General features: G+C 42.3%; 1 protein-coding gene across 1 annotated transcript in view; it reads left to right on the top strand.

Annotated features, from left to right (window-relative positions):
• The window catches only part of LOC117491104 (inaD-like protein), a 108,336-nt gene extending 88,722 nt beyond the window's left edge, over positions 1-19,614 (top strand). Inside the window, 5 exon segments of the mRNA XM_034140955.1 lie at positions 10,466-10,643; positions 14,325-14,435; positions 16,644-16,703; positions 16,943-17,036; positions 18,861-19,614. Of these exon segments, the coding sequence (XP_033996846.1) occupies positions 10,466-10,643; positions 14,325-14,435; positions 16,644-16,703; positions 16,943-17,036; positions 18,861-18,871 (454 nt within the window). The 3' untranslated portion in view covers positions 18,872-19,614.
• Positions 19,615-21,352: the final 1,738 nt, after the last annotated feature.

Below are 21,352 nucleotides of genomic sequence, written 5' to 3'. Positions count from 1 at the left end.
GACGCGCGGGGGGAAACATACTGGACCATGTTTATTCCCCTTTCCGGAATGGATATAAGGCTCTCCCTCGCCCTCCCCTTCGGCAAATCAGACCATATCTCATTACTGTTGTTGCCTGCGTACAAGCAGAAACTTAAAAGGGACAGACCGATACAAGAACAGTACAACGATGGAGCGTGGAGTCAGATGAGGCACTGCAGGATTGCTTTGGCATCCACGGATTGGAGTGTGTTTGAGGACAATAAACATCAACACACACACGGACACTGTCATCTGCTACATTGGGAAATGCATCGATGACGTGGTACCGAAGGTTTCTGTACGGGACATTCCCAAATCAAAAGCCCTGGGTAAACGGTGAGGTGCGCGGCAAACTGAAAGCGCGCACTATCGCGCACAGAGAGCTGGAGATTTGGAGGGAGTTACAGGAAGTCTAGGTATGATCTCCGGAGAGCAATTAAAATGCAAAGAGGACAGTACAAAGACAAGGTGGAATCTGACCTTCAAAGGCTTTGTAACACTAGGAATAGTGGGCGGGACTAAGGACAATGACTGACTACAAAGGAGCAGCGGGGGGGTGCTGCTGGGAGTGTCTGCCGTGCGCATCTCTCCCAGGATGAGCTGAACAGCTTTTTTGCACGCTTTGAGAGCAGCCGGGCTGTGGAGGTACAGAGGTGACCAGGAGCTACACTGCCCTTTTGTTTTTTAAACAGGGCAGATGTGTGTAAATCCTTTAAAAGGGTTAACCCACACAAGGCTCCTGGACCTGATGGCATCCCTGGCCGTTGTTCTCAGGGTGTGTGTGCAGTTTTCAGCTGGGCCAGAGGTGGTTCACAGACATCTTCAACAGGTCCTGCTGCAGTCTGTAGTCCCCACATGTCTTAAACACTCCACCATCATTCCTGTCCCCAAAAAAGACAATCATCACCTGCCCCAACGACTACCGCCCAGTAGCACTCACCTCCATCATAATGAAGTGGCTTTGAGCGGTTAGTCAAATTATTCATCACCTCCTCCCTCCCTGAATCTCTGGACCCCCTGCAGTTTGCCTACAGAGCAAACAGGTCCACAGACGACGCCATAGCCCTCACCCTCCACGCTGCCCTCTCACACCTGGACCCGAAGAAACAGGAAACACATATGTGAGAATGCTGTTCATTGGACTTACAGTTCAGCATTCAATACCATTGTGCCCCTCCAAGCTGGCCATCAAGCTCAGAGATCTCGGGCTCAACAGCGCCCCTCTGTGACTGGATCCTGAACTTTCCTGACGGGCAGACCCCAGGCAGTGGCGGGTGGGAAACATCACATCCTCCACCCTGATTCTAAACACCGGTGCCCCTCAAGGCTGCGTGCTCAGCCCTCTTCCTCTACTCCCTGTTCACTTCACGACTCGCGTGGCCACACACAGCTCCAACACCATCGTGAAGTTTGCTGATGACACGACCGTCATCGGCCAGATCACAGATGATGACGAGACGGCGTACAGAGAGGAGATCGAAAACCTGACATCTTGGTGCCAGGATAACAACCTCCATCTCAACATCAGCAAAACAAAGGAGCTGATTGTGGACTACAGGAAAGCAGCAGGGAGAGGGACACGCCCCATCGCCATCAATGGGACTACGGTGGAGAGAGTCAAAAGCTTCAGGTCTCCTTGGGGTCCACATCACTGAGGACCTGACATGGTCTCTTCACACCACCACCATCACCAAGAAAGCTCGACAGCGGCTCTTCTTCCTCCGCAGGTTGAGGAGGTTCAAAATGGATTCCAGGATACTCTGCAACTTTCTACAGGTGCACCATAGAGAGTATCCTGACCTTCTACAGGTGCACGATAGAGAGCATCCTGACTGGGCAGCATCACGGCCTGTACGGCAGCTGCACCGACCTCACATCGTAAGGCTTTACAGAGGGTGGTGAAAACTGCACAGCACATCACCAGGACGGAGCTGCCATCCATGGAGGACCTTTACTCCCAGCGGCTCAGGAGAAGAAATCACTACGGATTATCAAAGACCCACCCATCACCCCAGCCACAAACTGTTCTTTCTGTTGCCGTCTGGCAGACGGTTACCGCAGCATCCTGGCAAGGACAAGAAGATTCGGAGACAGTTTCTTCCCGCGGGCAGTGAGCCTGTTAAAACAATTGAACTGTTAAAACAAACATCAAACATTCATCTGCTACTCAGTAGTATGTATCTAATACCTAATATATATAAATCATTCCAATAACTTGTATATAGACTCTATTGCACTATTCCACATCATAACTTTATTTCATTTTATAACTATTATTATTTTTGTATTGCTCATGCTCTTATTGTTATTATGTTATTATGTTGCATTGTTGGAGAAGCCTGTGACATAAGATTTTCAACTGCATAATGACTCTGTAGCTATGTCAGATTGACAATAAGAACCTTGAACCTTGAAACCATATTGCAAATGGAAGAACAAAGGTGAGTTTATAAATATATAAGTGTGTTTTGGGCCTTCGTAAAAACAACGAAAAGAATGTGAATGTGAAATGCAGACATTGATTGAAGTGCATTAGCTTATATGCTATGGCTTCCCCCCCCATCTAATTCAGTAAATAATGGTTTAGTTCGTTGACACGCAAGTTTGTGCTTGTTGGAACAGTGACGACTAACCAAGAGCAACAGCCTGGTGGTTTTCATGTTTCTGTAGAGATTTCATTAAGTGTGTTTAACAAGGCAGCTAGCAACTAGCTGACAATCAGAAGGCTATTAACCATAAAAATGATCAAAATCTCAAACATCATCTCGTCTAGAATGAAGTAAGACAGTTGTGGTTGTGGAAAAATTATATTGTAAAAAAATACAACATTTTATGAAACAAGTTAGTGAGGTTAAAAGTAAGAGTATTTAACACTTTCTGGCTTTAAATTAAAGGTAGGATTTTTGTTCCTGCATATAAAGTGTTCCTGATAAATAAGATCAGTACTCCGTAATGGACACTTTTACTGAGCATATACTGTGTAAAATAGGAAGAAGAGTCTTAACCTTACAATATTTAAACAATGTCTTTTATTTTTTGCAGATTAAAAGCAATGTTATTGTCTGATGTACAATTCAACTTCAACTGCCATATTACAACCCCTCCTACGAATACCAAATTGTCCTCTTTATATTCTGCATTACATCAGTTTGCTGCGCTGCTCACAACAATGCCTGCAGGGCTGGATTTGGATGACTTAATTAAACTATACTTCAGACTTTCCCTAAGTAACAAAGAAATACTTGCTATTTGGCACATACTAATCACATTGTAATTAGTGTCCGAACATTAAAGAGAATTGTAGAAGACTTAACCTGTTCAGGAGGAAGAACCAGTCTGACTTGGAGGAAAGTGCTAGCTTTTGTACAGCATGAGATCATGACCAATGGACAGATGCAGGGATAGCGTTGGCTACATCTCCGTGCAATTCAACAGGGCCTTGTTGTGTCACAAGATAGCATAAGACGCATCATCAAACTGGTTGATCCACAAGGTGTGGAATTAAGACGAGCCCACCGCTTGAGAAGACGTCAGTACAGATGCAGAGGGCCAAATGCACTTTGGCACATGGATGGTTATGATAAGCTAAAGCCCTATGGCATTGCCATCAACGGCTGTATAGATGGTTTTAGCCGCTATGGAGGCCTATACCACAAACAGTGATCCTAAAGTAGTTGCAAGTTACTTTATCAAAACAGTTTCAGGTATAGGTGGATGTCCAGAGAGGATTCGTGCAGACAGGGTCACAGAAAATGTTAATGTTGAAGAAATGCAGATGTTTTTGCGAAGGAACGACCCAGACAGTTTTGCTGGGGAGAGAAGTTTCCTTTATGGAAGAAGCACAGCAAACCAGCGCATTGAAGGATGGTGGGGTATACTCCGCAAATAGAGTGCTCAGTTCTGGATGAACCTGTTCCAAACTCTCCAGGAAGATGGGCACTTCACAGGAGACTTTTTGGACAAAAGTCTTATCCAATTCTGTTACCTTAATCTTGTTCAGGTCAAATATTTCATTTCCTTCTGAGATGAGTCATTAATAAAAGTAGTATGAGTAATAATAATATTATAATTCACTATGTTCGTGGACATTGCAGCAACCTCAGCCTCCATCTACTGGAGAATAATAGTCAATATGCAATCCAAGGGTAGTTTTCACTATAAATAAAAAATAATTTTTGGACGGACACTATAATTTACAGTTTTTTACTATGTTCAATCTGAATTTTCTTTAAATAAAAAACATCTATATTGATTCTGACTTTTCTACATCCAACTCACAGGTTTATCATTACTTGAGAAAAAAGATTATTAATTTAACCCTTTTAGAAGGGAAGATATGGTCATTTGTTCTGGGAATGTCATTTTCGAGCCTGAGACCTGAAAAACAGGCTCAGGGCTCTCACAGGTTAACAGTTTGGATTGGTTTGGTTATGGTTGTTGGAGGTCTAAACAATGTCCATAACCCACACATTGCTCTCAAGAACTGCATTGAATTCCGAACGGAAATCTGGGGAAGTTTCTCATAGCTGTCAGCTATGTGCAGAATATTCCCACATGTGTGCGCAATCGGTCTTCTTGTGGACTCATTTTCTCAAATTCCTCGTAGATGCTGTCTGTCATGATGAGATCAGATCCTGTGCAGAACCGTAGAAACTTCTGAAGTTTACTCTCATGTAGCTCTCTGATGAATCTTTTCAGATGATTTGCTACCTCCTTTTGGTTTGTAGTCAAATCAACATCAAATTTTCAGTAGTTTGCAGGACTTTTTTTGTGGTGGGTTGCATGTCAACAACTTAGTAAGTGCCTCTGGACTGAGGTCAAGATGTTGATGGTTAATCTCCCTCCAGCAGTCAATAACGAACATCGGTTTTTGGACCCATCTCTTTGTGGGCAATTTCTTCAATTATTTTAGGAAGATTCTCTGTGCTGACTTTCCTTCTACAGCCATACAGTAGCTGTCGAGAACCTCCAAAAGGTCATCAGTGTCAGCTGCAGTGAAATCAGTCAGCGCTTGCATCAAAACTTCACTTTCTTGGCTGCTCACAAGTTGCATAAAATATGCTTGAGGTCATTGTACACATTATCAAACAGCACCTGTTCAAGGAAAGGCAGTGCAAGTTTGTTTGGGAAATATTCACAATCTTGGTAACCTTTCAAAAGGATTCTCTCCAATTGCCTTCCATGTTTCAGCAGGAAAATCATGGCGAATGAAGGGCACTTTAACTGTTGTCCCAAGTGTGCATCTCTTATAGAATTCTTGCCAGAAAGCAGCTGAGAACATCCCTTCAGTACCCCCAGAAACCACTGCCTGCTTCTTCCTTGTTGTCTGGGAGAATGCGCCTCACATTCAATGATTGTTTAAAATCTCTGCATCAGAAAAAGGCAGTAATCATGTCATGTAGGGTGTTTGCATGATGTACAGTGATTGTTAGTTGTTTCTCTGCCTCAAGTGGACTGGCGGGGACAGGACAATTCTCAAATATGAGTGTGTCTTCTTCATCTTCCTCGATGCCGAAATGAGGACCAAAGGTGATTTCAGGATCACTAGAAATGTCTAGTGATCGCTGTGTGTCGTCCAAAACAATGACATCTGTGTAGTGGTCATTTTCACCCGAGACAAGATTAAACTCAAATATCTCTTCAACTGTGTCGCTGTCAGCGAAAAGTAAAATCGCAACATTGTCATTTGCACAGTTTCGTACATTGTGCTAATTGAAGGGCACGTTTCAGCTGTAAGGCAGTTTTGTTTAAAACACCTCAAAGTCGAACTCTGATTCAGGTCATTTAGGTGATATTCCATCAGGAAAAAATAGTGTCTTTCCTGTTTCAAGGATTTCATTCAAACCAGCATTAGTTGATTTTTTCTTTTTAAAGTGGACCTATCATGCTATATTTGAATAATATAGTGTAGGACCATACCTATATAAGGCATATTTATACTTTTTTTTTTCAAATACCAAACAGATCATGCATTTTAGCCATGCCTCATTTTGACTCAATTTGACATTTTTTAGACCTGTTTTAGCAAGGGTTGATTCTGTGAGAACAGCACCATCTAGAGGCCCTGGCATATGTACTACAACGTCTCCCAGCGCTTTCGAACGGCATGCCGTGGTTGTCCTCCTCCTGATTGGTGGAGTTGGCCAATAGCCGTAGCGCCACTGTCCTGGACATCAGGAAAGTGTTCAAATCTGGATCAGTTTTGATCAGATCCGGTTGCCAGCCCCTTTTTTAGAGATTTGGGTATGGAGGAAACTAGAGAGGGTTGTGTTTCTGACACTTGGTTGAGTTCCCTGGAACACCGGGGACACATATTCATGTGTAAAAGACGTACAAAAGTGCATTTTGCATGATAGGTCCCCTTTAAATTGTTCTAGTGCCACCTCCCTTGTTTTGCCCTTACTTGTTTGGTTGTGTGTGTGTCATTGTGAATCCAGCCCTATTTCAATATTTCTTGTGGCTTTCAGCTTCTTTGTCTGTGTTTTTTCTTGTTTCTGTACCTGATGCGTTCCTTGAGAACTTTCCGATCTCAGTGTCATTTTTTCCCCTCAGTCTTTCATAAAGGCCTTTTTTTCGCTTTGATGTGGGCTTTTTACTTCTACAATAATTAAAGATGGCAATTCGGTCTCCGTAGGAGGGGATGTATTTTTGAAGAGTGGCATCATCCATAAGGCCAATGACGTCGCTGTCAATCTGCAAAGAAGAAAGAAAAGAAAACACAAGCAAGTTTGTGCACATTGTATAACTATTGTCAACCCTTGTACATACGTTGTATAGATATACTATTTTGCCATTTCGCAGACCAAATCAGTCCTGTTCATAATACAAAACATTCATGAATTTTCAGAATATTAACCCTTAAAAAGCCAGTTTTTGCCATGATGGTACTGTTGTCACAGAAACTACTAGTTTCCCTGTTTACCCTAAAGTTTATAACCTTTACATAAGTATAACCCTTAAAAGTGTTTTTAACTTGTTCCAAGAGGCAAATAAATATGATTGTGGACATCAGTTCGATGCGTAACATTATTTTAAGACCAGAGTAGTTACACTCAGTAACGTTAGAGACTGACATGATACGCAGCAACACATACTAGATCAAATTACCAACATTGTCCTGCTGTTTTAATTCCCCTTCAGACAGTACATCAGGATTCATATTCATATGCTGATAATTCTGTGATTGTGGGGGTAAAAGGACAATGGCCCAAACCCCTGTGGTAACAATGCTACAGTACCGAGAGGGTTATACTGGGCGAATTTTGGGTATATATATAGCAACTACCCTCCTTGCGTTGTACTTTGGACCACTGATCTCTAAACTGTTACAGGCAAAATAATTTGAAGTAATGACAGCCAAAAAAAGTATGGAAGTATGGCCGATATGTTTTTCCCGCCAGGCAGGTGAGCGGTAGCTGTCAGGCTCTCAGCTAGCTGCTAGCTGCCTTGTTAAACACACTTAATGAAATCTCTACAGAAACATGAAACCACCAGGCTGTTGCTCTTGGTTAGTCGTCACTGTTCCAACAAGCCACAAACTTGCGTGTCAACGAACTAAACCATTATTTACCGAATTAGATGGGGGGGGGGGAAGCACATAGCATATAAGCTAATGCACTTGCTGCTAGCTCATCAATGTCTGCATTTTCACATTCACATTCTAACGCCTTTTCGTTGTTTTTTACGAAGGCCCAAAACACACTTATATATTTATAACTCACCTTTTGTTCTTCCATTTGCAATATGGTTTCCTCTTGGACCCCTCTGGCACGCAGAAATTCACTCACGTCCTCCATTGTTGCCTACTGCAATGTGTAAGTCTCTCACTGAAGCTGGTTCTCTACAGTTACCGGTATTTCTTCTGACTTTAAAGTCCGAATTTTGAGATTAAAGTCAGAATTCTGACTTTTTTCTCCCAAAAAAGAATAATATTTGTTTGTTCTGAGAAAAAAAGTCAGAATTCTGAGAAAAAAGTCAGAATTGTTTTTTCTCAAATCCTCCTAATTTTTTTTTAATGTGGCCCTAATCCTCTTCCGTAAAAGTACATGGGTTGAGAAGTAGTTATTTAATTTAATCTGGCTTTGTATGATTAAAAGTAGTGATGTGTCGGTCGCAAACGAGCCAATTATTTGATTAGTTATTTTTATCGTTCAATCGTTGGTCCGCACTCACTGCCTGCCAAAATCCACTCGCCTTTTAAAAAGCTTGATTTTGTTCCCCAAATGTATTCTGTGAAGACCCGCCCCTACTCTGATTGGTAGGTTTCAGCACGAGGAGTGAGATGGGGTGGGTCTTAACGGTCTTAACGGAATACGCGAGATAAGAGAGAGAGGTCATAACAAGTGGTACAGGACAGGTAGACGACGTGTTTTTCGGATGGAAAATGAGCCAAAACGCGAAAACGCAGCAGCATTTGGATGCACTTCAACCAAAACCCAGGCAGTGATAAAGCACACCATTTGTAAAGGCAAAATATCCTTTAAAGCAGGGTCAACAAATAATCTCCATCGCCACTTAAAAACACAGCATCCGACGGTGCAAGTGGCCGAGTTGAGACAACAAGGTTCCAACAATAATGACGGAGACGGCGCCAGTGCTTCTCAAGCAGCAAGCAGGCCATAGGCCAGGAGCAGCTCATCTCCTGTTTTTGACAAAGCAGCTCACAGATTCATCTCTATTTTTTTTTACTCTGTTTTTATAATACTTTAAATATTGTTCAGAAGTAGTTTTCCTATTTATTCCTAAATGTTTTTGGTGTTGTTGTTCGATTTGCTCTAAAATCTGTTTTGCACAAAAGTTTATTATACTTGTTTTTTTTAACGGCTCTTTGAAAGGAACGGAGCCATAAGATCCGGCTCCCTTCAAGAGCCATAATTCCCATCACTAATTAAAAGCAACACGATCATCGACCCCAACGCCGTTGGGGAGAAATCAGCGACGTCAGGATAGAAGGTCAGGATGCTCTCTATGGTGCACCTGTAAGAAGGTCAGGACGCTCTCTATGGTGCACCTGTAGAAGGTCAGGATCCTCTCTATGGTGCCACCTGTAGAAGGTCAGGATGCTCTCTATGCTGCACCTGTAGAAGGTCAGGATGCTCTCTATGGTGCACCTGTAGAAGGTCAGGATGCTCTCTATGGTGCACCTGTAGTAGGTCAGGATGCCTCTCTATGGTGCACCTGTAGAAGGTCAGGATGCTCTCTATGGTGCACCTGTAGAAGGTCAGGACGCTCTCTATGGTGCACCTGTAGAAGGTCAGGATCCTCTCTATGGTGCACCTGTAGAAGGTCAGGTATGCCTCTCTATGCTGCGCCTGTAGAAGGTCAGGATGCTCTCTATGGTGCACCTGTAGAAGGTCAGGATGCTCTCTATGGTGCACCTGTAGAAGGTCAGGATGCTCTCTATGGTGCACCTGTAGAAGGTCAGGATGCTCTCTATGGTGCACCTGTAGAAGTTGCAGAGTATCCTGGAGTCCATGTTGAACCTCTGCAGCCTGCGGAGGAAGAAGAGCCGCTGTCGAGCTTTCTTGGTGATGGTGTTTGTCTGAAGAGTCCATGTCAGGTCCTCAGTGATGTGGACACAGAGGAACCTGAAGCTGCTGACTCTCTCCATGTAGTCCCATTGATGGCGATGTGGGCGTGTCCCTCTCTCTGCTGCTTCCTGTAATCCACAATAAGCTCCTTGGTTTGCTGACGTTGAGATGGAGGTTGTTCTCCTGGCAGCAAGATGTCATGGTTCTGACCTCCTCTCTCAATATTTTGTATTTTCTGCATTGCTTTTATTTTGTCTACTTTATACTAATTTGACTATATAACTGCTGAGAAGCACTTTTCATGCATTTCTTGTATGAAAGGTGCTATACAAATATAAGGCTTATTATTAATTTGAATATTATTATCAAGGATTGGTCAATTCCAAGATTGCCTTGAAAGAGCTGCAAATAAAAACGGTCTACATTAAACAGTGACCCACTGACACCATCGCAGGTTTATAGTCTCTGAACATCTTTAAACTGAAATACGGTACGAGATCTCGCCTCGCAGCTGCACACGCCTGGGGCAGAGTACATCCGTACTCAAGACAAAACTTGCTCTAGTCCAAGTCCGATCGCAAATGTCCGAGTCCAGTCCAAGTCGGAATCCATCCCTGCACGAGTCTGAGTCGAGTCACATGTCCCAAAAATCGGTACTCCAAGTCTGACACACAAACACACACACATCGTAAAATACCATATTTAGGCCTGTCTGCAGCTCCACAATTGTTCCAAATTATATTTTTGCATAATTTGTCTTAACTGCGATTTGGATATTACACTACTCCATAATGCCCTTTCAATAAAACTAACATTAATTGTGCATCCCTTGCTCAGTGGCATTTATTTTCAACGCATTGAAGGAAAAGACCTGACAACGTTTATAACTAACCACGTGTCTGTGCGCCCTGCAGGGTGGAGGTGTGGCCTGAGGAGGGCCAGTCTCTGGGTCTGAGCATCGTGGGAGGTCATCAGGTCATCAAGCGTCTGAAGAACGGAGAGGAACTGAAGGGGATCTTCATCAAACAGGTGTTAAAGAACAGCCCTGCTGCCAAAACACAGTGTCTGAAGACTGGGGACAAGATCCTTGAGGTACGAGGGCTGGGTATTCATTTGTACTTACCATGTGCGCTTCTCTCGGCTATAACTTGGAAAAAAATTAAATTAAATGATGGGTTTGAAAACAGATTTTGCTGTGAAATCATTACTTACTGAAATGACTGTCCGGCTTTCAAACATCATCCCTATACACTATAATAGATCAACCTACTATTAAAACATATAAACATATTCTGAATACATTATACACGTTTGCAAAGTTTGAAGAACCAGAGAAGGCAAGTCAAGGCAAGTTCATTTATATAGCAACTTTCAACATAAGGACATTCAAAGGGCTTTTCGCAAAGACTAGGAATGCAGGTAAAGGTTGACAAAATAAGGTTTTATTTACCCAAAATATATGTACAGTTTTTAGGATGGGTAACACAATCAATTAGGATGAAAAGAAAGTGAATTATTTATAATATAAACAGACACAATCTAGAATCTAGCATTCATTTATAAACAAAACATTTGCCAAAATGGGTGACATGCAAAATGCTCTTCTTCCCAAGAGTAACTGTCTTTCTCTCCACACTGCAGGAATGTATACCAATGCTGGCGAGTCCCTTGTTGAGTGCAGGGGAGAGAAGACTTTAAAGATGGGTGGCTTAGATAAAGTAGCCTCTTAAACACCCCTCAAGGTTTTAGGGGAATGACACAGTCCAAGCCAGGTGCATCGACATAGGCAGGTGCTGTTCATCAGCTCAGCCGTTTGCCAGGAGCAAGGTGAGCTGGAAGACACTGACAATACTAGGATTAACACAACACACAATTAACAATCACCATTTCAAACAAGATTGCGTGCACTCAATCTAGTAAAATAAAGTTGTTTAAAAAAGAAATAAGATTCAAAGACTCAAGATTCAAAGGTTTTATTGTCATATGCACATAAGCTACAGTGTAGAAATGGCAATGAAATTCTTCTGACCCGAGCTCTTCCAACGATGCAACATATATATTAAAATACAAAAAAACAAATAAAAAATAGTGCAAGAAGTCTATGTAAATAGAATATGATGTATACAAGAACAGAATATGAAATTATATATTGTACATTAAGACGAAATTAAATACGGTTTAGAGTCTTACAGTTGAGGGCGGTGCAGCTGCCGTACCAGGCCGTGATGCAGCCAGTCAGGATGCTCTCTATGGTGCACCTGTAGAAGGTCAGGGTCCTCTCTATGGTGCACCTGTAGAAGGTCAGGATGCTCTCTATGGTGCACCTGTAGGAGGTCAGGATGCTCTCTATGGTGCACCTGTAGAAGGTCAGGATGCTCTCTATGGTGCACCTGTAGAAGGTCAGGGTCCTCTCTATGGTGCACCTGTAGAAGGTCAGGATGCTCTCTATGGTGCACCTGTAGAAGGTCAGGGTCCTCTCTATGGTGCACCTGTAGAAGGTCAGGATGCTCTCTATGGTGCACCTGTAGAAGGTCAGGGTCCTCTCTATGGTGCACCTGTAGAAGGTCAGGATGCTCTCTATGGTGCACCTGTAGGAGGTCAGGATGCTCTCTATGGTGCACCTGTAGAAGGTCAGGATGCTCTCTATGGTGCACCTGGAGAAGGTCAGGATCCTCTCTATGGTGCACCTGTAGAAGGTCAGGATACTCTCTATGGTGCTCCTGTAGAAGGTCAGGATGCTCTCTATGGTGCACCTGTAGAAGGTCAGGATGCTCTCTATGGTGCACCTGTAGAAGGTCAGGATGCTCTCTATGGTGCACCTTTAGAAGGTCAGGATGCTCTCTATGGTGCACCTGTAGAAGGTCAGGATGCTCTCTATGGTGCACCTGTAGAAGGTCAGGATGCTCTCTATGGTGCACCTGTAGAAGGTCAGGATGCTCTCTATGGTGCACCTGTAGAAGGTCAGGATGCTCTCTATGGTGCACCTGTAGAAGGTCAGGATGCTCTCTATGGTGCACCTGTAGAAGGTCAGGATGCTCTCTATGGTGCACCTGTAGGATGCCTGTAGAAGTTGCAGAGTATCCTGGAGTCCATGTTGAACCTCCACAGCCTGCGGAGGAAGAAGAGTGTGATGAGTCGATGTCAGGTCCTCAGTGGTTGGTTGTGATGCTTGTAGCCTTCACACAAAGTAATTGAAGTTTTTAAATACAATTTTAAGGCAAGTTGTATTTTTGAGGATCCATTTTATCATTGAAAAATTAGAGTGCTCTCTGCAAATCCAAAATATTAATAAACCTCAAGTCTCAATATTTAAGAAAGTAAAAGTGAGGTGTGCACAATCATTGGGTGGACTATTAGTGTGCAGAACTAATATGCAACTAAAGGAAAAATGAAAACTCACTTGTTTATTTTCATCTGTTAAAGTGAGAATAATAAACAAACAACTAAAAATGTACAAATAAAAATGTCTGAGATAAAAAAAACAGTAATGAATGACTCTTCTCTTCAATAACAATCACGAGCCTTCCATTCATGGAGTCTGTCAGTTTCTGGATCTGTGGACGATCAACCACAGCCTCCTCACAGCTAGCCACGCAGAGGAGCACTTCGATGCATGCGATGGAGCATTGTCCTGCATAAAATCATGGTCTTCTTTTTGTGTCTTCTAAAGTGTGTTCTAAAAACTGGCAGCAGGGTTGGGAGTTGATTTTGAGTCAACCCTCACTTCTTCAACCTGAAAAGGCCAAACTAGCTCATCTTTAGTAATACATGCACCACCTCCACCTTGCTGGGGTCTGAGTGGAAGTGGAGCTCTGGGCCCGGTACTGATCCAGCCACCCATCCATCTGGTCCGTCCAGAGTCACCCTCATCTCATCAGTCCAGAAAACCTTTGACAAATCTGTCTTCAGATGTTTCTTGGCCTAGTCTTGATCTCATGTGTCTTGTTCAGTGGTGGTTTCAGCCTTCCTTCCCTATGCCATGTCTCTGAACACCTGAGACTTCTGGGCCCTCAGGTAGGTCACAGTTCTGGAGTATGACGGCACTGGAGGATAATGGCTTCCTAGTGCTTCACGTTTGATTCTTCTCAGATCTTTGGCACTTCATTTGCGTCTTTTTGTCTCAACACGTTTCTTGCGACCCTGTTGTCTATTTGCAACAAAACCGTTGATTGTTTTGTGATCACGCCCCAATATCTTAGATATGTCAAGCTGCATCCCTCTGAAATACTTTTAAAATGTTTGACTTCAGTTAAATCTCTTTTTTGGCCCATTTTACCTGAGGAAAAGAAGCTGCTAATAGTTCTGCACACATTGATATAGGGTGTTGATCTCATTAGATCACCCTCCCTCATTACACACATACTGTACACATCAGCTGATATGCTTAACTCCAATACGCATTCAAGTTTATACAGCTTGGAGTTGGACAATATGAGCAACAATGATGATATGGTCAAACTACTCACTTGACTAACAATTGTGCACACAGTATATACAAATGAATAAATGAGGATTATTGAAAGGGAAAAGTCCAGTAAGAAACAAAAGAGAAACTAAAATAATGCTTTGAGCTCTTTGAGGGACGTGAGACAGAGGGTTAGTGCTTTTGGCGGGAAATATTTCCTGGATCTGTCCATCAGACAGCTGAGCTAAACCCTGAAATGATGGGTTTTGAAAGATTGCAATGACTTCTTTAGATTAGTTTTTCCTTTTATCTTCAACGGGTAAAGTGTTTGGCTTGATATTTGAGCGCTGGCTGATGTTTGTGTGCAGGTGTCAGGTGTTGACCTACGAGTGGCCAGTCATGAGGAGGCGGTGAATGCCATCAAATCAGCTCCGAGCCCCGTGGTCTTCATCGTCCAGAGCCTGTCCACCACTCCACGGGTAAAAACACACACACACACACACACACACACACACACACACACACACACACACACACACACACACACACACACACACACACACACACACACACACACACACACACACACACACAGTAGAGCTTTATTATACAGGATGAACAGTACTGGAGGAGGGGGGAATAAAATCCTCCCTGCAAACCTTTCTAATATAACTCGCGGTTCAGTAACGATGATCACCTTACATACCTAAATGGATGAAAGTAGTAGAATTAAAAACCCAGAGACCTATAAGATGAAATGCCATGATGAATTAACACTGTTGGTGTTGGTGTTGCAGTTTAAAAAATCAGCTGTTCTTCAAGGACAGGGCGAGTGATAAAACCAGGAACTGTCCAGCTTCCTTATATTGGAGGCTGACTGAAAAGCATCTGAGGCAATCTGATAGTAGGTTGAAAATATTTGATTGTGGGCAGCTCACACTGCAGAGCTGGGGACCTTTATACCGAGGCCCGGTCCCCTTGCGAAGGACCCGGGTTTGAATCGGGCCTGGGACCAATTGCTGCGTTAATCCCCTCCTTTCAGCACTGTCGCTTCAGTAATGGCACAATAATATATTAAATTACAGCTCTGGAGAAAATGAAGAGACCACTGCAGCATTATCAGTTTCTCTAATTTGACTATTTATAGGTATGTGTTTGAGTAAAATGAAAACATTTTTATTTTATTCTATTACATTACGTTACATATCATTTACTGTAGCTGACGCTTTTATCCAAAGCAACTTTACAGTAAGTGCAAAAACCATAAAGAATCAAACTCTGAACAACATGAAAAGTGCAGATATATTCACTTCAAGCAAGATCATACCATAGTAAGTACTGGTGAATTAGTAACAAGGCCTAAATTAACTCAAAAAGTACTTTTAAAAAGAAATGTTCAGCAATAACTTCATTGCCAAGGTTCACTCAAAATAGATGCGTTTTCAGTTTGCGATGGAAGATATGCAGAGTTTCTGCTGTCCTGATCCATTTAGGAGCCAGGAGAGCAAACGGGTGTGTTTTTTGAGGGGTGCCTGGGTCCCACTCGCAGTGATGGAGTAGCAAGCCGATTGGCTGACGCACGTGCTGGAGTATATGGTGTAACCAAACTACTGACTACATTTCTATGTATTGGAACTCAACAGACACGGGATGGCTGCCATACTTGTAGAGATTGAGATTTAAGAATAATGTGGAGTGGTCTCCACATTCAGAGCTTTATATGTGTGTGTATATATATATATATATATATATATATATATATATATATATATATATATATATATATATATACTTTAAAATACCAGGACATTGTTCTGGAACACAGCAGCTCATTGTGTCTGTTATTATTCATGTGTGATGCATACATCCTCAATAAACTACAATATGTCCAAAACTCCCTTGCCCGTATGCTCACCTTCACCCCACGCTCCGACCACATCACCTCTATCCTCCACTGGCTCCCCATCAAACACCGGATTGACTTCAAAATATTACTTCTCACCTACAAAACCATAAACAACCTTGCCCCCCCCCCCATTTTACTCTGCACATGGATTAGGACTATTGTGTATGTTTTCTTTGTTTTGTTTCTGATTTTTTGCAAAGTGTTTTTGAACATTAGGAAAAGCGCTATTCAAGAGGCTTTTATTGTAATGTGTACATAGCTACAGTGTAGTTATGACAATGACATTCTTAGGTCACAGACTCATCCAACAGTGAAACACAATGAAACGGATAATAGTGCAAGTAAATAAAATAAAATATAATATAATATAAATTGTGCAGAATAGTCTATATACAAGTAATTGGAATATTGATATATATAAGTATAAGTTACAACCAGATGAATGTTATGGATGTTCTTTCAAAGGTTCAGGTGTTTAACATTCTTATGGCCTGTGGGATGAAACTGTCTCTGAGACACACACACTTAGGGCACAGTACACAATATGATCATTGCACACTTAAGTCTTACGTGTGTGTGTGTGTGTGTGTGTGTGTGTGTGTGTGTGTGTGTGTGTGTGTGTGTGTGTGTGTGTGTGTGTGTGTGTGTGTGTGTGTGTGTGTGTGTGTGTGTGTGTGTGTGTGTGTGTGTGTGTGTGTGTGTGTGTGTGTGTGTGTGTGTGTGTGTGTGTGTGTGTGTGTGTGTGTGTGTGTGTGTGTGTGTGTGTGTGTGTGTGTCTCAGCCTGTGTCTCTAACAGCTCCCAGCTACAAAAAACACAAATCAACGAGGACTGAGTCTCCGGTAAGAAAAGGGACTTCCTCACTGTTGGTGTCCTGCAGAGTCAGTGGTGTTTATTCAATTTGTCTGGGTGTTTAAATCCAAATCACATTTCATAAATGCAAAACTAAAAAAGATTCAAACTGATGTAGTTGAGGTCCATCAGAGTGAGTCCAGCAGAGGGCGGCACACCCTCAGCACACTGAGGCATTCCTCTCGCTCTCTAACACAAACACTGAATAACAGGCACTCCATTCCTGCAGGTGCCAGCCCCCCCCCCTCTGAGACAACTCCCTCCCTACAGACCTCCCAGCCACTCGGATCAGGAGCTGAACTCTGACCTGGAACAGGCCAAAGGTCAGTAACCCACACGCACACACACACACCCCCCCCACACACACACACGCAAACCCCACACACGCACACACACACACAAACCCCCCCCACACACACGCACACACAATGTTGATGTCTTAATGATGATGATGATGATACTTTAATTAGCCTGGAGTTTTTGTTTTTTCACAGAGGCTTCATTTGCAACTTAAAAAATTACAAAATATTGAATAAAAAGCTAAGGTGCGTCTCCAATCACAGCAGACAATACAGTATAATCGAAACCCTTTAACATACACTTGATCCGAGATTCAGCTCCGTGTTTCTTTCTTTGATTGACTGTTCCACAAACGAGTGCATTAACCTAACCCTTTGAAATGGTGGGACGTCTGCACGTCTGGTTTCATTCTAACAGTTAGTATTGGTGATTCAGGACATTATTGGGGTCATAGACAATGTCTTTGGCCAGCATTGATATGTTTTAATGGTAAGCTGCTTGATAGAGCTTCTGAATGGGGTTGACCTACAATTTATTTTTCATATTGTGGAGCAACTTAAACAATGTTTGCTCTCGGCTAAAATTGATAATAATTTGAGGAAACTTGAGCAGCAGCACAGAAACATGATACCCAAAGCTTTCAGAACACACAAACACATCCTGCATCCACAGGATCCCCAGGGGCCGTCCTAAAGTTATATACGGATGTTCTTCTGTAATAATAGTGTCTTGTGTTTGTGTGTTTCTACTGCATGTAGGGATTTCTTCAGTTGTTCCTATGTTTTCTTTTGTGAGCATCATTCACCTGTCTTAAGCTTTCTCTTTATTTGTTAGGGGGTCTGCTCCCTGTGAGAAGCTTCTTTATAATAATCAACGCTCTACTATTCCTAAGGAAAGTTATTCCAATTATTTTGAGATTTTTGAGGAACTTGCTTTTTTGATGACCTCTCTGTACTCTGGGGTGACTGTACATCCTGTTGAGGTTATTCAAAGTCCTAGAAAAGTGAACTCATGAACTAACAGTTTACATTTGAGTGAAACAGTTTGAGTCGCTTCAGATCTCCCTCTTCTAGTTTAAAGTGCTGCTCCTCGCATTGTGTGCAGGATACATCCTGGAAAGTCTTTTGAGCGTGAAGTTGTGTGTGTGTGTGTGTGTGTGTGTGTGTGTGTGTGTGTGTGTGTGTGTGTGTGTGTGTGTGTGTGTGTGTGTGTGTGTGTGTGTGTGTGTGTGTGTGTGTGTGTGTGTGTGTGTGTGTGTGTGGTGTGTGTGTGTGTGTGTGTGTGTGTGTGTGTGTGTGTGTGTGTGTGTGTGTGTGTGTGTGTGTGTGTGTGTGTGTGTGTGTGTGTGTGTGTGTGTGTGTGTGTGTGTGTGTGTGTGTGTGTGTGACTTCTAAATGTGACCATCTACTGTCCCTTTGAAGAAAGAAATGGAGAGAGGCGTGTGTTTTGGTTACTTAAATATAAATATTTACACATTTGACATCAGTGTTGCAGTGTCTTAAAATGTTTAAGATCGCATTGTATCTCAGTAATATATCATTTATATGTACAAATACTGTATGTCAGTTCACTTTAAAGTATTCCAGTGTCTCAAGAGTTTTCTTGGGGGTTCTCAGAGTATGTGAGAGTGCCTCAGTGTGTCCGAGTATCTTAGTAGCAGTGAGTGTGTCAGTAGTGTGCTTTAGTTTAAGTCAAAGTGTCTCATTGCATCTCATTTACGTCAGAGTATCACTTCTCTCAGTGTATGGGTCTCAGTGTGTTTCACTGTATCTCACAGTTCATGTTGCTGTGTGTTGTAGTGTGAGGTAGCCGGCAGTGTGTTAATGTGTGTGTTCTTGTCTTTGCAGGACTTGTTTGAACCAGCAGTCCCTCCGTCCCGTGTTACAGCACAGAGTGGAGGAACGTCTTTCCTCTCATTCCTCCCCTCTCTCTCGATCTTTCTCTCTGGTGTCTGGGTTTCCTCTGGCTCTCTATAGTGCGTTTGGTTTGGTTTTGGTGCGTCTGAACGGGAAGGCGGGGCTTTGAGGGTTGTTTCTTCTGGCTGCTGGCTGGATGGTTTAGCTTTTGTGAAAGGATGATTTCATGGGTTTGGAGCTCTTTGGTTTGAATGGGTGTGGTGTTTGAAGCTGTTTGGTGAAAGGTGTTCCTCTGACTGGATTCACTCTAACATCTGATGTTCTTTCTGAGGTGAAATAACTTTTAATTCTGGACTTTTGTAGCAATTAAATTATTTAAATGTCTTTGATATATTAGAGGAATTTGGAGATCTTTGACAGCTATAAGCTGAAGTAGTGCATGTGTACTGTATCAAGTACAACCCAACTACAAATAACTGTATAGAATGATCAGAACTTCCCCTGCTATGTTTGCGGACTATGCAGCGAGCAAAACACCTTTGTATGTTGTTCATATAAACAGCCTTTATAGTTATTAAAATAAGAGGACTTAATTGAAAATAATGAATTTCCACGAGTTCATTTGGATATTGATTCACACAGAATTCAATTGTATGTATGTCTGGACATTTTTATGTTACAAATGTGTATGCAGCAGAGGTCATTTCTCACAAAGCCTTTAATAAAATCAAGAAAGCTGTTTAAATGTTGTGTTAAAATGTGATGTCTTTGTTGTTCAGGCACAGCTGCAGTTACATCTATTTATCATGGTTGTTCTTTTAAGTTGCAATATTTGACTTTAACTGCAGATGTGACAAAGTGCTAATACAAATATGGTTTTGCTGAAGAAAACTTCCTTTTCTAAACAACAAGCACTAAAGTCTTTGGCAGAGTTAGGATTCATTTCCAAGCTAAAGCTGTGAAAGCCAATTGTTATGATCTCAGACTCCTGGGGCCTATACTACGAAGCAGGATTTTCGTTTAGCGAGCTAACTTCCTGGATTTCCAGTCCTACGAAGCTGGTTCACTTCTTAGCGGGCAAGATAACTTATTCTGAACGGCTAGCCTCCGGAGCAGGATAGGTTCCAGGATAAAAGCACTGCCTGCTGACCAATCAGAGCTCAGTGTGCGGAGTTTAAAGCGATCAATTCATATGACAGGAGAAAGGAAATACAGTTTAAACTGCCGTTGCAGGAAAGACGGCCGGCCAAAATCACGGACTGTGAACGTGAAAATGAATAGAATATCCCCTCCCATCTTCAGAGCAATCTGACTATTATAACATTAGCGTTAAGAAAGCTTACTTAAATATCTGCCACAACATAAGTAACCGGATCAGAGTAACATTACGTACAGTCCGCGGCACTGTGAGTGCAGACGGCGATGTGTCCCATTATCATTCATATCATATCACATCATAATGTATCATATATTTCCTTATCTGAGTCAGCTTCTTGAGCCGTATCTGGCCGTGCAACACTCACAGTGTCACATACTGTATGCAGAAGTATTATTTTAAGCAACACATTAAGTTGACGAAACACTCAAGTCAAATGTAATTAAAGTCAGATCCACTCGTGTCGGGGCAGCAGTGATTTCATAAAACTGTTAATGAACGTATTCAAACACTTTTTCTGTTACCAGCTGTATTCACCTTGCAGCTGCAGCTATGTGGCTTTTATCCTGGATAAAGTGTTTAAGTCATGGATGTTTAAAGTTTAACGTCTTCATATATGTCTAATATTAGTTGACTTTTCATTCAGGAAGTATGACGCTGCGCTGTCAGTAAACGGCTTGTCCATGTTTGAGATTGGTCGAATGCTCCAAATACCACCCCTTTCATGTGAACGCGCACCTAACTAGATAGGACACGGCTGGCTTGAGCGATCCACTTGATAACCAGCGTCGTAGGACAGTTTAGCGAGAGCGGGTTTTTTTTGGGATTAAGTCAACCGGATAACTCAAACATATCCAGGTTATGTTGAACTAGATTCGTAGTATAGGCCCCTGGAGTGTCTGGTCTTTAGCCTCTTCTTTAGGGACAGCTGAAGCTCTCCTCGTCAACAGGAAATGGTGGTAGTCGATTTTAAGATTCAAGACTCATGGCTTTATTGTCATGTGCACAGTAGCTACATTGTAGATATGGCAATGAGAAACTTAAGTCCCAGGCTCCTCCAACAATGCAACATGTTTTAGGACATAAAACAAATCAAACCAATACAAATAGTGAAATAAATAACAATAGAAATTAAAGCTGCAAGCAACGATGAGCGAGCGATTACAATAGGGTCTTCGCCGACCTCTGGTCTCAGACCCTAATAAAACAGTGCAAGAGAGTCTATATAAATGTAAATGGTATATAATATATAGATAAATAATATGCAAAATGCAAGCGGATGAATGTTATGGATGTTCTTTACAGAGTTCAGGTGTTTAATAGTCTT

Source organism: Trematomus bernacchii, unplaced genomic scaffold (genome assembly GCF_902827165.1).
Source record: "Trematomus bernacchii unplaced genomic scaffold, fTreBer1.1, whole genome shotgun sequence".
Classification (NCBI taxonomy): domain Eukaryota; kingdom Metazoa; phylum Chordata; class Actinopteri; order Perciformes; family Nototheniidae; genus Trematomus; species Trematomus bernacchii.
The sequence above is the reverse complement of the archived record's forward strand: the minus strand, read 5'-3'. Positions and strand labels throughout refer to the sequence as shown.